The sequence below is a fragment of the Lonchura striata genome, chromosome Z (assembly GCF_046129695.1).
Source record: "Lonchura striata isolate bLonStr1 chromosome Z, bLonStr1.mat, whole genome shotgun sequence".
In the NCBI taxonomy this organism is placed as follows: domain Eukaryota; kingdom Metazoa; phylum Chordata; class Aves; order Passeriformes; family Estrildidae; genus Lonchura; species Lonchura striata.
In genome coordinates, this window is record NC_134642.1 from 16,804,004 (window position 1) to 16,826,016 (window position 22,013).

At 36.2% G+C, this 22,013-nt stretch overlaps 1 protein-coding gene across 2 annotated transcripts in view; it reads right to left on the bottom strand.

Annotated features, from left to right (window-relative positions):
• Positions 1 to 22,013, bottom strand: part of GLIS3 (GLIS family zinc finger 3) — a 151,269-nt gene that overhangs the window by 27,683 nt on the left and 101,573 nt on the right. For both annotated transcript variants that reach the window (XM_077790044.1, XM_031507261.2), the window contains 3 exons: positions 18,196 to 18,357; positions 16,699 to 16,809; positions 1,252 to 1,393 (listed from right to left, as the gene is read on the bottom strand). In XM_077790044.1, coding sequence (XP_077646170.1) covers positions 1,252 to 1,393; positions 16,699 to 16,809; positions 18,196 to 18,357 — 415 coding nt within the window. The remainder of the gene's footprint in view (positions 1 to 1,251; positions 1,394 to 16,698; positions 16,810 to 18,195; positions 18,358 to 22,013) is intronic.

Here is a 22,013-nt window from a genome sequence, read left to right on the forward strand (position 1 = left end):
AACTTGAAAAGAAAGGGGAAAGCTCAGTCTTTGTTATCTCTCACACTTGGTAAAACCATAAATATTTTTTTCTAAAATCTCAACATTCCTCACTCTCCAACTCCCTCTCAATCCGCAATATAAAATAAACAACTATAAGCAACTATATGTTCCCAGAGATTCTCTGGCCAAAATCACATTTTTGAAATCTAAAATTTCCCTTTTCTTTCATATAGTAAATGTCACAATCAGCCTGTACTCAGACTAAGGCACTTAACAGTTAACAGCATACAAGTAATGCCAACTACTTAATAAACTAGAATACAATCAATCACAGCTTTAAATGTCCTGATTTTTGTCATATAAACCTACATCATCACCAAGTATTGTGTGACTCACAGCAGCCTTGACAAAAATATGAAATAGAATTGCTAGCTTTACCAACCTCTCAGTACAATAAAACCACTTACTGAAGTGGCCACTTCATATAATGTCATTTTTATCACTGCAGAAAACACCACTGAATCCAATTCATTCACTTCCTATGCCTGGCTCTCACTTAAAAGCTGGAATGATAAAAGTCACAATGCATTTTGCCTGAAAGTTAAAAACAAAGGCCCTCACAACTACTAAAATATTGCATTAAAAATGTTAACATACTGCCCATTGCCCTCTTAAACTCTAAGTTTTATTATCACTCATAACTTACTGATAGTTTCAGATTTTTTTTAAATGTTAACAAAAATTGTATATGTAGGTAGGTATGACAAAGGTATTCTAGTAGGAAAATCTCAGATATTTAAATGAGTCAATGCAATAGGATTATTACATTCATAGTGTAAATGTGTTTATTGTATATTTATAGTCAAAATATGTGACTTCATAATGCAGCATTTCAGTTTCTTAATGTAGATCAATTGAAAAACTGATATGTGATCAATGAATAAGGCAGAGGAAAAATACTGTGATTTTAAATGAAGTAATGTATTCAAGATGTCTACAAGGAATGGTAGAAGTTAATTGGTAGCAGAATCAACTGTCTATAGAGCAAAACTATCCATCTATGTTGCATTAAGTCTTTTCATGGGTATAGTATGACTGTTTCTACCTCTCTCCAAAAAATATAGAAAAACTTTTTTTTCAAATTTTTTTTTATATTGCTTTTCATATTCTATCCTTCTTGTGAGATATGGATTTCAGAGTACATTCTACTCTACAAAATGATCCCTAATATTAATCATACATCAGCTTTTTATTTGTTTTATTTTATACCTGGGTAAAGATCACAAGCAGGCCCTGGGGAGTGTCCCATGGTATTATCTACAGCATCATGTGGTGACAGGGCTGGCTGGAGGGGCTGGATTGCAAGGCAGTCATTCAGGAGGTCCTGGCCAATCTCTGAGCTTGATCGCAACTAAGAAACAAAAGATAAAAAAGGACAAATTATAACAAAAGAGGGACATGGACAAAAGAAAGGAAATAATCACAAAAATCTTTAAGACAGTGAAAAATTACAATGAAGAAATGTTGAAGTTAGAGAAAGAAATGGAGTACACACACCTTCTCTTTTAAATCATCATTAATACCTTCCTTTCAATCTAGCAGGCACTTTTTGAATCTGAGGAAGAAAACACTTCCAGATTCTTAACAAGACTTAGGACAAGCACTACTTGTACAGGTAGGATCTTGGACAAAAGGACTTCAGTGCTCTTTTGTCACATACTGCAAATGAGAGGAGTGGCCTAGTTAATGGGTATTGAACATTTATCAAATGTCTGACATGCTTGTACCAGCACAGGCGTACTATAATGAATACAAATATTTTCATGCTGTTTTAATGCCCTAAACTACTTCACTGTAGGACCAGAAGAGCAAAGGTGCTCATAACACTGGATAATGAGTGACTGGGAACAACCACTTAGGAGAGGTAATATACAGGCAAGTGGAAATAGGGCTCCTTAAATATGGATTAAGTTGTCTTAAAACACCATCCTTAAACAGACTAGGAATATATTTGTTTCACATTACTGCAGAACTGAGAGTGCTCTGTCACGGCCAGTAATCTTAGCTGCATGTATGGCCACTTGCCTGATACCTGATCCCCAAAGTGTAAGATCTGGCTGATCAACACTAGAAAAAATTTCACTCTAGAAACAATTAATAAACAAATTCATAATAAGTGTTTTCCTTTTGGTGAAACTGGATGGCGAGTCTCCATGTGAGGCTGCAATAAAATGCAGTAAAAAACTACAATTAAAAAGAAAAAAAAAAAAAGTAACAACACCAAAATAAGAAAAAGGAATAAAGTTTGATGCAGCACCCTAACAAGGATGGTGTAGCTGTAATACCAAACTGCACCCTGATGTTTAGGACAGATTATGGATGCTGCTGCTGGAACTTATGTCTGTCCTGATCTCCTGCCTGATGTTAATGTTATATATAACAAAATTTTGCCTGTTCCTTAAAGTCATTTTGGTTGATGTATTCATTTAAAAGCCTGGAAAATGAAGGTCTCTGCTTACACACATGTGGGCTACTGCAGTGGCTGAGATGCTCATAAATATCCTGTCATTTCATCCAGGTTTGTGCAGCATGATGGAAAGAACCCTGACCAAGTGCACTTGGATGTGCTGCACTTTCCCAAGGAGCAAATCTCAGATAGTCTAGCACCCCTAGACAACTCCTGAGGAGACAAAGAGGGACCACAAGACAAATTTCTGCTCATACTCAGAAATTAATCACAGAACAGTTTTAATTTGAAGGAACCAAGTTACAACACCCCTGCCACAGGAAGAGGTGCCTTCCACTAGATCAGGCTGTTCAGAGCACCATCCAGCCTTGCCTTGAACACCCCAGGGATAGGGCAAATGAAGAAAGAACAGGAAACTATTCTTAACGCATAAAAGCATAAAAGGACCCATTGCCAAAAGATGACCCTTGTGCCACAAAATGCTGATAAACACTCAAATTACTTTTGATAATACACACTACTGTATAACCATGGCAACTGAGTGGAGAGTTGGTCTTGCACATCATAAGCACCCAACCCTGTAGCTGGGGATAGTACATAGCCTGTGATACCTATGCACACACTCTGCCTGCTGGAGATTTCTTCTCTTAAAAACTTAATGAGCCATTATTAAGCCCAAAGGTACACTACCTCTGTGGGGTACATTTGTTTTTCTAAAATTGTAGGAAGGGGGAGAATGGATGAAGAGGGAGAAGGGGAGAAATACCCTGACAAATTATTTTATTATCCATATTTGCAACTGTCGTAAGTAAAGATGTTTCTTCTGCTTAGGCAGATGCCATTGCCTGCTATCATCCAGTAATTGTGCTAGGTTTCCTGCTATCACTAGTAACATGGCTTTTTCGTGAAACTCAGTGCTTGTGAAATTAAATGTCAAATATATCCTAATTCAAATCATTACAGTTACATTATTAATAAACCTTATGTGAATTAAAATTTCTATAGAATCTAAAGTTAATATAATATGAAAAATCTGACTTCTATAAAAGATTCAGGATTCTATCATACTGAATACAGAATCACAGAAGACACCCGTGTAAAGTTGTCTGAATTTTTTAAAGTAACAGATCCATTTTCTGTATCAAATAGCACTCATGAATAAAATAGTAAGAAAAACAAGAAGGGGAGACTTAAGTATTTACACATTAGTTACAAGGATTAAGTAATTCTTGTAAAATAAAAGAGGCAACCACCTATTTTACAGATATTTCTAATTTGCACTGTTCAGGAATCTTGCATTCACATATCATTTGATATTTAGAACAAATCTATACTGTCAATCTGTGCTGGCATAAATTTTATGGCCTTTTAAAAGTTCTAAAAATGAAGAAAATCTAGGATCATCAACAGAAAACCAAAAACAGAGAAATAAACACTGTGAGACAGCTGTGATCTGATTTCTGTGGATAGTTCTTATTTCATGCATTCACTATTGTTGTTTAATATTTACAATCACAATGGCTAGAAATACAATCATAAGTCAGAAAAGGGCATAATCCCACACACTCTCAGTCAAATATTTTTACATATTTCACAGAAAACTTAATAATTTTAAAAATTTAATTAAAATTTTAAACTGAAAGCAATGTCTTTTTTGACAAATGCAGGAAAATCAGGTCTATGATTCTTCTTTAGTATGTCAAGAAACACAGAAGAGACAATGAAAAGACAAATGATTTTAAAACCAAGTAATATCCGCAAACCATTCACTGCAACTGTAAAATTTTATCTTCAGCTAAAAAAGCTATAAAGAAGAAATAATAATTGACCAGCTATAATTGCTGCCATCCATTTCTTGCTCAGTTCTATCAACACTGCATTTCTTTTCCAGCCTGGACTGTAGACTTACCATCCAAGTGCAAAAAGAAGTTGACACTGTCTTTGACTTCTATATGAATTTTATCCCAGCACAGATCTCCCAGCACTGTGGGAAATACGCCACTTCCCCATGAACATCTTGCTTCTTTCATGATCACTCAGCTGAGCACCAGTACAATTGTGCTGGGATTGAGAAATTGACAATCTGTTTTTAAGGCCATCAAGTTACCTCACTGAGTGGTGAAATCAAAAACTGACAAGTCTGATACGATGAGCACAGCCTTTTTCTGTGTGCTGTAATGTAACTTAAATTTATGGCTGACCAAAGTGCAAGTTAACAATCAATTGCTCTGCTCACTTAAAACTCCCCTGTATTTAATATTTGTTCCAAATAATAGTTTTTGAATTTAATAGCTCAATTTTATGGTAAGACTTGTGAAGTTTTGTATTTAGAAATACAGAAGCACTTCCATTATCACAAAGTGGCATTTTTTTCTAATACACAGATAATATTTTAGTTATGATTTACAAACTGTTTTACTTTTATGAAAATCAGCTAATGCTTATTGCCTTTCAGAACAATGGATGGAAAGTCTACTCCTGCACATTTTGCATATGAATAAGTTATTACCCAAATTAAATGAAACAAGCAGAAATAATTAGAAGGGTGTAAGATTCTTATTCCCCAGTTTTCAATTTCATTATATTTGAGTTCAAAAGCAGAGGCATGCTGTTGATTTGATGCATGACATAATCCCAGAAAAAATGCGTCCTTACAAGAAAAGATAATTTTAAATTTTTTTCTCACATTAATGTGTGTTTTATCTGAGATATGCACCTTTATGTACAACCTGATTAGTTTTTTTAGCATTGCTCTTGTATAAGAGAAATCAGACACCATCAAGGAAAACATAGGTGTGTTTATGAATACACTTCATAAGAAAAGAAGCAGTATAGCTTGATAAATCCTAAACCACACAAAATAGTTCAGTAACTTCAAAACCTGCCTGTATGTATTCAGATTAACTTGGTTAATTCTTCAGCAAAGCCTAGACACCTTCAGTCATTCAAACATGCAAGTTATCAAATCATTACATTTTAAATCTTGCTTACATAAACATGTGCCCAATATATAGGCATGTTGTGCACTGAGTGAAGTATTTACATATGTGAGACATTAGTTATATTTATTTTTATGCAGGTTAGATATGTGTCTGTATGTCTAATACCAGAAAAAAAAAAAAAAAAAAAATCCTAAACACTGGTATGCTTCATTGACAGGAATTTTTTTTTACACTAACTGTAATAGTTCTATAGATGTGGAGTTTTTTTGTGTATAAAGACAAGGAGGAATTTCTGCTATTCACGTAATCTGTGCATTAAGTTTACTAATGTCAAGTTCAAAGTAGGTAGTTTTTAGTCATTTTCATTGTCTGTAATTTAAGGTAGCATTCTGAGAGCAAAGCATGACCTGTCTATGTAGAGCCACATTGTACTAGCTTTTCTGAAGGAGTACAATATATTAAAATATTAAAGTAATTTAATATTTACTTGTACAGTTAGAGTAAAATTATGTCCTGCTAGTATCATGACATTGAGAGTATACAGATGTCACCATTTTAAGTTTAAAGTGATATTTTAAGAAAGAAAAATTTTAAGTTTATGAAGCAATGCTGTAAGACAGTATTTACTCATATTATTGTTTTTCTTGCTGGACACAGATCATCCTTTTATTCACAAAGATCAGCTTCAAGGTCCAGCACTTTCTTGCACAGTACTAAACCTTTCTGACAACAGACAGTGACACATCCTGGGGTAATGAAGCAATGAAGACAGAAGGGATTTCTCTGTGCCCTTTGTTTTCAGTGTCATCTTTGCAGGACTTCTAGAGGGAAATGTTCTGCTAATTGTCTACCTCAGCTTCCAGATATGCCTGTGCATGTGCGTGCGTGTATGGTGTGTGCTACTTTTCCCTGCTTTTAGATCTCATTTCAATCAAACACTTGACCAGAAAAAGCAATAAAAATCAAGTTAAACTAGCCCACCTGCACAGTAGTGATGTTAGGGTGTATGCAAGAAATAGTTACTTTTACTACTCTCAAAGTTTTACTATATTGAACATTTAAGTTCAATATAAAAATGGTTTCCATCTTCATATTCTAGCATAGATCAGGAAAACACATCAAAAATGTTCTTCAGTGTCTTGCATCAAAAATCAAAAGGACCTGGAACCTACACTATTAGGTAACTTTGGCAAATTTCAAATCAAGAAGAAATTCTGATTTTAAAACAATATTATAAGAGGAAGACACTTTTGTATTAAGATTGATAACAACAAAATGAATTCCAAAATGCTTTTATTATATATAGAAAAGAGAGTTTTCTTTTGATTGGTATTATTCTGTGGAGTATTTTGCAGTAAATCATCACTAAAATAATACAGACCACCAAGACGACCACTTTAAGGGAAAATTTGAAGCTTGGACAGATCTGAAAGGAGACTTCTAACTTAAAAAAAACCCTGAGAATCTTATTTTAAAGAAGTACCATTTGAGTGAGTGCAGTGGCCTTTTTCTAAAACAAAAAAGCCACAGTCCAGTTGAAAATTGAAAAGCAGTCATACAGATGTTTGAACACACACAGACACACACACACATATATTACCTCTCTTCCTGTCCCACATCAGATTGTATCAAATCTGAAATGTTATACAAATTATACCTATGGCCCTTTTTATTTCATCATCTTCTTCAGGCAGTTCCAAGAGGCTTGTAGCTGATTTTTATCTGAACATCAGTCTAATAGCTGACCTGTGCAATTCAAAAAGCAGGAAAAAACCTACTGTTTTGTGCAAGGCTGATTTGGGGATATAGCTATTATACAATATTGCTAAGTATCAGTTTTTCCAAGTAAATGCAGCCTGACAAAGAAAACACTTGTACTGCAGAATTATTTGCTTTTCCATTCTGAAAATACATCCGTTTGGCAAATTTTCACGAGAGGAAAAATGTGTAAAATAAACACATACTTATCCACCAGGTGGATTCATTTAGCACAAACATATTTTTCTTCTTCTCATAGATTACTGAAAATTGCCATGATAATACCTAGATTAATATTGTCAACAATTGCTTATACAGAAAGATGTTTTCAGATTTATTTGTAATTTTTTTCCTTTAACTGCAGCATCTTTTACATAACACTGGCCTTCACTTTAAATATTTAATTCTGTATTTACCTCCACTCGAACCTAAATGCATGAATGTATCAGGTCATATATGAAAATACTCTTTCCAAAATAGTATCTTGAAGACAGTCTAGGACTAGAACTGAAAATCTCTACCACTCTACTATCAAGAGGTCAAAATCAATAGCCTTCAGCTAATGACTTTTACTTTTGCAAAGATTACTCAAGGCATCCCTGCACATTTTCATTGTCCGTGAGTTGTCTGTTTAGTGTGCTACATGGCATGATACTGACATCAGCCAGACAGGAATTTTCCAACACAGTTTTGACTGTTAGAGAGCAGGCATTCTTTAGTGCAGTGCACTGGTCACTCAGGGGATCCTTCCTCCAGCTGAGTGTCCTGAGCATCACGAAAACAGATGTCAGTCATACACACCAATCACACATTCTTCAGCAATCCCCACTGGCTAGATGTTTATGCATTACCTAATTTTACATACTTGTACCCCTTATCAGAATTTCTTATAAATTATCTGGGATGTCCTTTGGCAGTTTTCAACATCCCATGTCCTTTTCATGCAGCTCAACCCCCGTTTTTTGTGTAAGTGCAATATCCTTGTTTTGCATAACTTCTGCTTCATCAGCATAGCTGAGCTGGAATCCTGTTTGCATTTTGTGTGGCTTCTGTTTGCCTAAATTACATCCTTCATCTGTTTCTCCAAGGCTGTTCTGTTCTATTCTCCTTATTAGAATAAAATGCTGTTCTGTTCTACTGTCTTTATCAGGCAAGACAATGATGTGAAGTGCTGGCTAGGCTGGCACTGCTAACCTTCTGAGTTTCTACTGTCTCTGATTTACTGTGGGGCATTTCTGTGTCAGGCTGGGGTTTTTTTTCTTGTTAAAGCCACAATTCAGCTTGTAGAACAGTCTCACAAACTGCTGGGCCAGAGAAAGGGCAGAGCTCTGCATCACAGGGAGGAAGAAAAATGGGCAGATGAAGGCCCTCCTCAAATGGGCACTGCAAGTGAGGCCAATATATGGCTGCTTCAGGAACAGTACTGAAGACTCCAAAATAGCACCTGCCAATGCTGCTGCCCACATCCAGATCCAACAGTGTGAAATCAGAGAGATCTCACCCTGGAACATGAACCCTTGTTGAGGACAGTACTAAAAATTTGTAGGGTGTTTGTACTGGTGTCAGAGTGCTGAACTGCAACCTTGTAGGCATCCTATGTACAGGTTAAATCTTGTTTGCTCAGACCCTAGTGTTGCTTAAGGAGCATAATGAACAATGCAGTGCATTCAAAGCCCAGACTGAAGTGTAACAGGTTAATGAGAATCATAGAATTAGAGAATCATACAATGATTTCAGGTATTGAAAAATACCAGTATATCACCAATCCAAGTGTACACCCAGCACTGCCAAGTCCATCCATGAACTCTCTCTTCCAGGCCACCTAAAGAAAGAAAGATTCCTGCTCTATCAAGATCATGTCCATGTACATACTGTTACAAGGAAATGAAGACAAAGAAGTAGAGAAAAGGATATTATTTGATATCAAAAATGGACCTGAAGAACATGAAATGCTATGAGCATAAACTTGTTTACAGAATTTTGAGACAATCGGGGTTGTCTGGGGGCTTTTTTCTGTTATGGGTGTTAATGTAATGAGGGTGACAGCACTTATTCTTTCCTTCTTATGCACTTTTCAACATGTCACACTGACAGAGCTCACAGAAGTATAAACTAAGGACAGAAACAAAGTTCAGAAAGGAATCAGTATATGGAATAACAAACATTAACTAATTAGTAAAATGAACTAATAATCTCCTGGTTATAAAACTGCTACAGCTGTCAGAACACCATGAAAACCACTGGATGATTTCTATTTTTCCTTCTCCCTGGTTAATAAAGTTCTAAATATAGTGCTGTCAAAACATGCCCCCCACAATGGATCTTCCTTGAGAAGCATGCCTTGTGCATCCCACCACTGCAGCAGCTGTCGGGGGGCAGGGCAGTCAGCCACAGCCAGTGGTACGTGGCTTTCAGAGCTTGTTTTCTGGTGTCACACTCTCCACACTCAAAAGAACTGGTCATTCCTAGTCTCAACAGTTTGCCAACAAATTATATGATTAAATTCCTTAAACACTGTTGCCTGTTTGTAATCCCTTTTTGCAAACATGCCTTTAAGGAAAAATTGCTGAACCACATGGTGTCTGATTTATATTTCATTCTGAAAACAGGAAGTAAAGGGATTGAAGTTGGGGATTAAAACACTTTCTCCTTACTGAATTTTCTTCTACAGAATGGTTTCTTAGTTGCCATGGGCACTGCTCACTGACCCCGTGGCCCTGAATACACTTCTTTTTGCATTGGTGACATCTTTTAAGTGGACATCATAGAGAACAAATGAGAGAATATATCCTTATTTTCAACTGCTCTCGAAGCAAGAAAATAGGTTTGCTTCTCTTTCAACCCACTCTCTCCCATTTGCAGTTTAAACAGTGAAATCTGAACTAAGAGTCTGAATAAGGCCAAGTAAAAACTGAAAGATGCAGAAGCCACTTATCTCATATGGTAGTATGTTTGCTCCCCATGAGGAAGGTGTTCACAAACAGAACAGTTCTTCCAGATTAATATAGTCACATAATGGAGACTGGTCACTGGCAATTAACATAGTGCCTGAATGTCCTGAAACACTAGTGATGTAATACTTGGGTCCTTGCCTCCCACCTTCCTCATCAATTAAACATTTCGAGTTAGAAAAGTATTAAAAAAAATTCCTTTCATGTAAGAAACACAATAAGCACTGTGTTTCTTGAGTTGCAGAAAAAGCTTACTTCAAATACTGAGAAAGAAATGAAAGAAAAAACTGGAAAGCCATCATTAAATTACCAAACAAAGGATACTAGCTAAAAAAAATCCCCACTGTTTTCTTCTTGTGTTATTCACAAAATCTAAAGGCTGGTAAAAAGATTTGCTTTTTCTAGAATCTTTAAAGAAACTGGTAGTTTCATCAGTTCTGTTGTAAAATTAATATGTAGTCACAATAAAAACGCTGCTTCTACTGTACTGTAAAAAATTTTAAAATGAACCATCATTAAGTATGCAGCTCTGTAAGAGGCAAAGAAGTCTGTATTATTTTGAATAATATAATTGCTGACATAACCCACATAATAGAAAGCCAGAGACAATCTCTCAAAACTTAATAGAAATTTCCATGTTAACCTTTTGAAAACACCTGTATGTCTTATTTCCAAACAAATATTGTTCAACAGGAGAACATCATGGGTTTTTTTCCCATTTCTTATTTTCATTGTAAGGTGGACAGGTTTATATATCATACTACAGGTTGATTGAAGAAGTGTTTGAGAGCAGCCCTGTGGAAAAGGACTTGGGAGTGATGGTTGACAAAAAACTCAGCATGAGCTGGCAGTGTGTGGTCACAGCCCAGAGAGCCACACGTGTCCTGGGCTGCATCCAGAGCAGGGTGGGCAGCAGGGCCAGGGAGGGGATTCTGCCCCTCTGCTGTGTTCTGCTGAGAGCCCACCTGGAACCCTGCATCAGCTCTGGGGTCCCAGCATGGGAGGGAGGTAAAGGATTGAGTCCAGAGGAGGCCATAAATTTCATCAGAGGATAGGGGCACCTCCCCAACAAAGACAGGCTGAGGAAGCTGGGGCTGTTCAGCCCAGATAAGACCTCATAGGAGCTTTCCAGTATCTGAAGGGTGACTACAGGGGAGCTGGAGAGGGATCCTTTTTCAGGAACTGTATTGATAGTCAAGGGTCACTGGCTTAAAACTGAAAGAAAGTAGGTTTAAATGAAATGTAAGGAAGAAATTCTTTACTGTGAGGGTGGTGAGACGTGGGAACAGGTTGCCCAGAGAAGCTGTAGATGCTCCATCTCTGGAAGTATTCAAGACAGGGCTTTGAGCAGTCTGTTCTAGAGGGAATTGCCCCTGCCCATGGCAGGGGCACTGAAATTAGATCCTTAAGGCCTCTTCCAAGACAAACTATTCTATATTCTACATACATTATATGTTACAGGGCTCTAAGAGAGAAGTGAACCTTTAGAAAAGGAATATAAAATAACTAGGCTTCAGAAGAATTCGGTTATTAAGATCTGCCTCTAAAGGTGAGAATTTTATATTCCCTTTTTTCTTACATGGAGGTTGCATAGTGGGAGAAAAGGAATATCTATAGCATCTTTGTAAGCAAGGTGGCTTCTGAAAAGCACTCTCAGTTCAGATGGGAACCCTCATCAAGCTCAGCAGAGGCCACTTGGCAAGAGAATGCCAGTAATTGCCTTGTCCAGATGATTTAAATCCTTATCCCATTGTTTTCAGTGTGCTCTCCACCTAGTATGGACTGTCTGCTCTACTACTAGCCTCTACTACAGTCTGAAGGAGGCGTGGATATGGCTGAGGTGTCATACTGCCTGCTTCCTCTCAGCAGTGCAGTCTATCACCATTTTTCTTATTATAATCAGGAATAGTATTCCAAAAACTTCCTACCATTGCTAGCCCATCAATCTTGGAAGAGCAATAAATACAATGAGGAAGAAATCATGCATAAATTGCACCAGGATTAGAGAAATTCTGATCACCTTCTGTGCTTTTTCCTGCATAGCAAAATAACACCTGAAAAAACTTCCTTCCAGTCAGATATCACAGGAACAAATGATCGTGGAAGCATCCATTGTGATTAGTGACTGGGATAATGTTTTGCTAACTTCTCAAGAGTGACTGTTCAGACACCATTTTACATTTACTGACCAATCTGTGTGAAAAATAAAGATTACCAGGAAGAAATAAATCAATCTAGAAGCCTTGCATATAGCCCTTATCTCCTTTGGTCTTACCATTCCCTCCATTCCTTAGTGATTTAGTACATGTACCATATAAATGACAATTTAAAAAAATCCCTATAATGTCTAGATAATTTTCAGAAATATCCTATGGATGCCTTTCCTGAAGCTATGCTTCTATGATATTTTATTTCTGACATAGAGAGTATAAAAATTTCTGTCTTGGAAAAAAACCCAGAAAAATAAACATTGTTAGGCTAAAGCTAAGTAGTGACCTAGGAGTATCACTGAGTATCTGCTGAGGTGTTAACCTATCTGGTCAGTTGAGCCCCTGTATAGGTTACTCCAGACCCATTTGAATGATCTAAGATGGTATAGGTTTACAGGACAGACAGCTTTCAGAGGCAGTTGTCAGGTAAGCATTCAGTACCTCCAAAGCTTGTCTAAAGAACAGATCTGACCCATAAATAATTTAAATAAAAAGACCAAAGACATGATCTGGTCACTATTAGAACTGCCAAGAAATCAAAGGCTGGTCAGATAAACAAGGAAATTATTTTGTATAAATCATTCTTCAGTTCAAAGTCCAGACTAAGACTTCTGCATTCCCTTTAGCTGGTCTTGTTTATGTCAACTATTCAAATGATCTTTTCCTTTTTTCACAAATATGGAGCTAGCTGTATCTTTAATTATTTCACTTTCTTTTAAATAAATAGAGACAATTTTTTAAATCTTTATTGGTTGTGGGGGTGTTTTGGCAGGACATATCATCTTAAAATACTGTTATATATGAGAACAGTTATTCACTAGTATGAATAAAATTAAAACTATCTAAAAGCATAGCCACTGCACTGTTCAGCTGATAAGGTCAATGTTACTAAATTGATCTTGTCCTTTGCCAAACAGCTGCACAAAATCAGAACTTTTTGTCCTTTTTAAATGATCTCTTGTCTGTTTGAAAATTCACTTTTCAAAAAGAGAAAACGTTTAAGAAAGGCAATGGACATTGCAGATATTCATGACAAGATCTACAGAGCCAGTGGAGTGTCCAGTCCATTCCCAGTGGGAATTGCCTAGCAGTATTTGAAAGGGAATTAAATATTTTCTTTAGATTTACAAGCACAGATTTCTTCAGAATGGCTGCTACAGAAGCACCAAATTACTTTTCCTGTTATACCTGAATGGAAAGGACAATGATCTCCTAACCTGTACAAGGCTGAGTGCTATCTTACACAACAAATGGATCTTCATGAAGACCATAACGGAAGTATTGACCCTCTATACAGGCTTCAAACCCCTGTGTCTCTCTTACAAAGAGGGCTGAGGGAACTGGGCCTGTTTGCTGTGAGAAGAGATGACTGAGAAGGGACTTCAATGTCTAGAGTCTCTGAAGGGAGGCTTTTCAGAGGCTTTTCTCAGAGGTCCCAGGCAACAGGACAAGAGGCAGAAGGCAGAAACAAACGCACAGGAATTTCCACCTGAACACCAGGAAGAACTTCTTCACTGTGAGTGTGCCTGAGCACTGGAACAGATTGTCCAGAGAGGCTGTGGAGTCTCCCTCACTGGGGATGTTCATGAACTGACTCACACAGTCCTGTGCAATGTGCTCTGGGATGACAGAGCAGGGAGGTTGGACCAGATGACCACTGTGACCTCCTCTGAACCGACCCGTCCTGTGTTTATGTGTCCCAACAGCACAGGATCTGGATTTTGTTAATGATACGATATGGACATGATAATGACTAGAATGATTTGAATTATATGAGTAGAACAGAACAATATTTTACTCTTATGAAGGACAGAAGAATAGAACAGTACAGCCTTGGAGAAATAGATAAAGGATGAAACTTCAGCAAATAGAACCCATGCAAATCACAAGCAGGATGCCAGCTCAGCTCTGTCAGGCTGACAAAGGTGAAGTTATGCAAAAAAAATTATATTGCACTTACTCAAAAGCAGGGATTGAGGAACAGGCACCTAAAAAGGATACGGGACATTGAAGACAGGCCCCAAAGAACCTGTGAGGACTTTTGATAAGGGATGAGACTATGTAAAATAAAGTAAAACGTATACATCCAGTAAGGGGGGATAGCTAATGAATATGTGATCATTCTTGTATGATAAACACCCTGTTTACCCAGCACTCAGACATTTGATTAGAGACAGGATCCTCCAACTGCCCAGCAATTTCAGCAAAGAATGCCTGCTCTCTAATACTCAAAACCATGTTAGAAAGTTTCTATGCACCTGACTGTGGTATCACAATGTTCGATAATTTAATTTTCATTATCTTCAATAAAAAACTTACAAACTAAAAGAGCTATGGATTCTTGATTTTCAATAGAGTATCATCAGTTCACAGATGAAAGACATTTGTGTTTTACTGAAATAAAAAAAGTGTAGCCACTGAAAATAGGCTTACTTGTCTAGCCAGTTTACAAAAAAATCTTGTAAATTGTTGTCCTTTCAAAGCTGAAATGAGAAAAAGCTTAAAAAGAAAACACATTTCAAAAATAATTGTAGTTGAGGGGCATGTTGTACATTAACATTCCCCTCAACATCACTTTAATCTCTCATTTGTCTGTCTAGCTTTCTTTCATTGACTTCCTGACTTAGATGAAATCTCATCTATCTTCCCAATGAAAAGATTAAATCCTGACAGAGTCAGCAGTTTTTCCTTTTAAAAGCAGTAAACACTGCTTTTTACCCCACCAAAATATTTTAAAATGACAGACTGAATATTATGATGCATAGAGAATATACTAAAAATGTTTTACTAAACATTTTCAGCACCTGTTCCCAGATATTTGCATGGTATTTGTGCATGTTTGCCCTCATTTTTATGAACAATTTTTCAAAATATACAAAGGTGATTAAAGCAGGCATTACTATCTTTATTCTCTCATGGCTCTGCTTTCCTTTGAAGAGTAAATAAAATTTTATTGTAATATCCTTTAAATTACTTTTATTAAATGCATTTTGCTGGGATCCTCTTGGTATATAGGATTTCATGCCATTACCTGGTAAGATTCCCAGTTAAATGTATTCAGTGGATAACTAAGGGTTGGGAAGTGAAGGGGAACATTGGCTACATTACAGATTTCTAGAAAAGAATTTGCCTTATATGATAAGTCATAGACACACATCAACAGAAGTTGTTTAAAATAACTGAGAGATGGAACTTTACCTATATCCCATTGCATTATCCCATCTTAGGGAGCCAAGGAAAGACCCAGACCTTTGAAGAAGCATCTACAGAATCCTGGGTGAAGACTCAATGTAAACATCAGCACAGCATGTAAGATTCCACTCTTTCAAATATAATTCCTGCTATTTAAGTCTATGCATCATCAAAGATACATTTACAGGTACAGTCTTGGAGAGTAGCAAGTTAAGATGACACAATAATGTCACTTGGTATGCAGGGGGAGGTTAAAGAGAGGATTAAAACCAGTCAGGCACGATTTATTAAAGGAATCCATGACTAACGGGGTGTGACAGCAAAGGGTTTCATTCTTTTCAACAGAAAAGATCCCTAGGGCTTGAAGTATTATTCCACTATGCCTTTATCACCTTGGAATTTTTAGGGTTATTTTTGATGCATTCACATTTTCATAATTACCTTTTTGGCATTAAGCCAATTTTAACTTTTAATTAAATCCATAAATAAACTTAATTCTTCTTTAAAAGGTTTGTTTTTCTTATTTTTCATTATTATTCCTGCCAGGAAATATTTCAAATACCAAAGCATAATGTTAGTTAGTAATTATAACTTCACAAAGCTCCAGTAACTACCTATGTTGTACCTTGTAAACATTATACTAGTGATTAATAGGAGCTATGATGAAAAATGCTCAAAAAAAAAAAAAAATCCTTAGGTAGCAACTCAGCTCTTTAGAAAGAGACTTATACATATAAGCATTTGATGACTCATGGATTTGACATCCACAGGGAATCAGCATTGTGAAATATCTTGGTATTATTGGAACTATCTGGGATATAGAAATACAATTTGGAGCTTAGTCCAGCATACTGCCCTCAAAATCCATCCTCCTATCTGAGACTGGCCAGTATTTTGTAATACTGTGTATTTACCAAGTAGCAGAATTTGAAACTAAGAATTTATGTTTGCAAAAATTATTTTTACTTGAGTTGTTATGTTCATTCAGTGATTAACCAGCAGAAAACAGAAAGCATTAAACCATTAAGTCAGAGATGGAATTATCTTTATGCAAACCACACCAATCTATTTGCTCTTTTTTCTAATTTGAAGTCTGAAATCAACCCAAGTACTTGAAGACGCATTGAAACATCTAATATTATAACACTGATTTCTTTACATACATTTTACACTAGTCAAGACAGCATAAAAATCACCTTTTTCCTGACTTGTTGATCTTTGGAAGAATGGGCTTTCACATGTTTTCTCAGGGAACTTGGATCTGTGTATCGCTTAGAACATCCTGGAATCTCACATGCATAAGGTTTCTAAATAAAAAAAAAAAAGGATAAAGTAAGTGTTGTGTCACAGATTATTTTAACTCAAGAGAATATTTCTTGAGCCTTGGGATGCTACAAACCACATTGCTACAGAACAATGATATTGTATATTATTACATGCAGAAAGCTTCACAATTTGTTAGAAGAGGAAAGGATGGAGTAAAGCTTTAAAGGAAGACAAACAAAAGGAAAGTTTTCATTACTACCTTTCATGATTACCTTTTTTTTCTTAGTCCAATGAATATTGCTAGATATACTTACAATTCTTCCACCCTCAGAGCAATCTTTGACTTAGTCAGAAATTACAGTCTTTAGTGAATCAGGTAAAGAAACTGTAGTAAAGGCCCGGAAAGACTGTTTAGGATTATAGAAGGATCTGCTTCAGAAAAAGAGAACAAGAAAAAGTGTTAGTTTATTATATTACAAAGAAGGCAAGCAAAACCCCAACCAAGCATTGAATACTGAAGTTTTAAAAGTATTACATAAAAAAACACATTTTAATGTGAAATACTGACCAACTCCTTCAGCCCACATTTTCTAATAATACTTCATTTTAGAAAAATACCTGTAAAATATCCTGTAATATCTTTATCATTTTCTTGAAAGAATTCCCAATAAATCTAACTCATATCTCATCTTGCCTGTTCTAAGCTGCCTGTCTTGCCTGAAGACTTGTAGGTTCACAATACTAAGTATTAAATTAACATTAGGTCCAACTGTTTCCTGGAAGTAGCTATTCAGCAATTTATTCACTTATGTTCCCCAAAGAATTTCTGAAAACACCTTGTACAGATTATTAACTTGCCAGTCATACTTTTGATTATTCAAAATGGATAATATACTTTTTTAAAGAGCTACTCTATTCAAATTGCACTCTTTTAATCATATTTCCGGACTTCTGACCTTTGGAAACTGTCTCTGAAAAAACAAAATATTTTTCTGAGACAGAGGTTTTTAAATAAATTTCAGCGATCACTCAGATTTACAAGGGACAATCTGTTGGCACAAAAATTTTTAGATTTGCAAAATTATTCTGTCTCTCTTGACTTTCTGGTACATGCCCCGCCCTTAACTTTTCATCACAGAAAAGCACTTTATATTGCAGATGGCTTCAGTTTCCCTAAAGATCAACTAAGTGGGAGAAAGCGACAGCTTCTACCTGCAGCAAAGACCATGGAACCTGTGGTCACTTCATCAACCAGCCTGGGTCCATGCTCAGATGACTGGGTCACTTTTGAGGCAGCTTCAACAGCCTCATCAGACCATCCACCCTCCTGTCTCTAAGGTTATGGACTACCTGCTGTCACCAAGCTGGAGGGAAGGAGAAGATGGTCTAATGCTCAGGGGGCTGCAGTGGGGCTTCTGTGTCCTTACAGTGTCCAAGTGTGTCCTCTGGTGCTTGGCGCGGTCGCTGGAGTTGCTGAAAGCTTTCTGGCAGCCAGGGTGCTGGCAGAGGTACGGCTTCTCACCCGTATGGCTCCTTAGGTGAATCTTGAGATTTTCTAGTCTGGAAAAGGCTTTCTTGCAACCCTCAAACTAGAAAAGAGGAAGGAATTATTTGAAAGGCAAGCGCACACAGTAAACTGCAACAGCAAACACCAAACAGAAGGGTAAAAGGGCATGCAGGGACCTCCAGCCTGCTACGGCTGGGTAGCTCTGCAAGGTCTGGCTTCTCACCCTGGGTGCTGCTGCAGGGCTCAAACCATTTAGACAGTAAAAATCCTATCCTCCCTGCACATGGCTGAATTAGGAGAGCATGTCCTACATTTTACAGATGGCACACTGAGACCCAAAGGGACCAGCCAGCTGAGAGTGCAGCACCTGCCTGGGAAACACAGCACCAGCTGAATCTCCTCCCTGTGGCATACAGATAGCAAAATGGTCACTGTGAGGTTCCCAAGAGTTCTGCTAGCTATCCCTGCCTCAGCTCCAGGCTTCTTCAGACATTAGCAACTGAGCATACAGGGGCATCTCTCAGTACCAACCCAACCTACAGAGCAGCAGCAAAGACATGCAGGAAAATTCCAATCTGCTCTGACTTGCTCATGGTGATGTAAAAAGTGAAATTATTTCTGAAATATACTTTTACCTTTCTGCCATGAGTAAATGTTTGACATACTGAAAATACTGTGAATCTGTCAAAATAAGATGTAATTCCTGTGGGGAAACAATAGCCATGTGGCATAGTACTTCTATACCTAATCAAGTACTTCATCTGTGGAGAAACCTATGTTTATATGAACAGAAAACAAGTGTTTAATCTATCATGTTCTCATAGTATACTGTAACCTAAGGGAAACTAAAAGATCCATTGTATTTGACCCCAGCATTTTTATATACGCTTGATTTCAATTAGTCCTAAATATTTATGAGTATCAGAAGTATAGGTTTCTAAAATTCTGTCAGTCAGAATCAATTAATCTCATTAGTTTCAGTCGCTGCATATCCCATTATGCAACATCTAAAACTTCTGATGCATAAGAATCTGCTAGTCTGCAGTTCTTGCATGCTTGCAAAAATAACAATTGTGTAGTAGAAATGTTTCCAAAGCTAACACAAAAATTTCCATAATTTCACTACCTATTAATTTTATTCACTTAAAGATAAACAGGCCATTTTTTACTGGTGTCAGAATGACAAAACTAAATTTTATAATATATTATGCAGTGCATGTATGTTTACAAAAGCACAAGTAGGAGAACTGACATAATTCTAGTCATAATTAGTATGCCTTTCTTACAGGTCTCTAACATCCTCAAAAAAAAAAGAGAAAAAAAAAATAAAAATTAAATATAAAATTTGTATCACTTAATTTTAAGCACATCTTTTGGATTACTGCTAAAAAACATTACATGTTCAAAGACTAAAGTGTAAAACGTTACCTATAAACCAGCAGTATTAAAATTAAGCTTAAGAAATTAAAGCTTGATACAGAGGATGACCCACTCCTGCTATACCATAATTGCAATATATCTTTCCTACACATGCACTTCAGAAAATGTCTCCACCCATGAAACCTTTTATATATGTTCCATTCCTTTATCCAAAACAAACCAGTGCTTTTCAGATTATCCAGTTTTGATCACTGAACATTAATTTATGCTTATAAATTAGTGTTACATTTATGTTATGGAGCTTTAGCATGCATATAAAATATTGTTGCAAGTGTAAAAATATTTTTACTCTTAAGAGTTTTACTCTTTCATAAAATATTACAGGATAAATAAAAAAAATAAAATACACCAATATATCTTAAAATTGCCTTGATAAAAATATCACTTTTTTTTGCTAGGAAAATGTAAAGAGTAGAGACAGCATAAAAACATGGGAGCTAAAAAACTTGGAAGGGATCTTAAAGATCATTTAGTTCCAAACTCTGCAATGAGTAGGTAGACCTGTTAGAACAGGTTGCACAATGCTCCATCCAGCCTAGGCTTGAACACTTCCAGGGATGAGACAACTTTTCTGGGCAACCTGTGCCAGTCTCACCGTACTCACAATAATAAATCTCTTCCTGACATCTAATAAAACTGTACTCTTTCAGTTTGAGCCTTCAAAACATGACCTTCAAAAAGTAAAATAATTCAAGAGCACCTCTGTTAAAATGAGAAATAAATCTACTGATTACCCTATCTTATACAGGCAAGTTATTATTTTCTAATAATATCATGAAAGAACAACCATACATTCTAATGACTGTAACTGCGATGTACGTAAGAATAATTTTAGTATCTCAAAAAGCCATTAATTTTTTAGGGTGAAACTCAGACCAATGGACAAGTTGTAGAAGCATGACTTTGTTTTGTTTATTTCGCAGGTTGTTAAACTTTGAGTTTTCTAGTATACAAATGAACTTAAGTTATTGTTTATATGGCTGTAAAAGTACCATTAATTTTAAATAGGCAAAAATGTTTAAGTAAGCAGGACTGGGGAATCTTAACATACAAATTTAATAATTATTATTTCTGAAGACTTCTGCATTGCTGAGTATAAATTGGAAGAAAAGATAGTTCTCTCTTCTCTCCACAGCCATAAATTACTGTCTGGCATATTCCCTAGGCAATATATAGTTCTGTGTTGCTGGAAAGGTCATTCTAGCAAAACAGTCTACAAGCCTGTATTACTAAGAAAACCTTCTTTACTCAATAGTTATTGAATGTTTCTTCTATAAATCAAATTTCTTAAACCTTGGATATCTCTCATGCTTAAGATAAAAGGAATGAAAATATACTCTTTTCAACAACACAGAAAACACTTTCTATCTTGATAAAAAGATTGCAGTGGAAGTATCATAGACAAGACAGGATCACATACAGGGGGAAAAAAGTCAGGTAGTTGATATATATTTTGAAATGGAACTAATAGTTTTCTAAGGTTTTAACTGCTGTAGTCAATTAAGTATATGACATACCTTTAGCATTCTGAATCTTTTTAATAGATTAAGTCCTAAATATATCCTGATTAAACCAGATTTTTTGCAAGTCTTATGTGAAATTAATTGTGCAATGTTTTCCTAAACTGCAGTACGGAAATCAGTTACTGAGCTTCTATTTTTACTGCTGCATGCAAATTGAAACCATTAAGTAATTCATACAGAAAATTTCCTCTATGTACTTCCTAAAGTCCTTTTTAAAATACATTCATGTTTACTTTCTCCTTTTATAAGGATGATTATGAAAAGCAAGAAACCATGTGTTTACAGGGTAAAGCATATCAGCAGAAAGAAAGCACAGTTTTATGACTTTAAAACATTTGTTTTCTCATGAGTGCACTGTTCATCCTTGTTTACACAGAGATGATGTTCAGTATACCAGGCAACCCTCCTGTAAGATGACAATATAATTTCCTAGGTTATATAAAATAATCTGTGCAACATGAAAAGCCCTGCTGGATGCACTATGCATTTCTGAGCCCTTACTGGAATTCAATGTGTAATATATTTAGACTCTTGAACTATAGAACAGCATGGTAATACCTGTGTGAATACTTCAGTATCAGTAGCAGATAGTCAGTGGCCAAGTGACTAAGAAATTCGCCAGTTTTCTCTGCAAAAGGAACTGTTTTGATTATCTCAGTTAATCACTAGTATAGCAAGGATTGAAGAACTTGTTCTGGCAGATGTCTGTATGAGCTCTGATCCATTCACTGAAAAATATGTAGCCTTCATATAAAAATGAAACACAGCCAGCCAA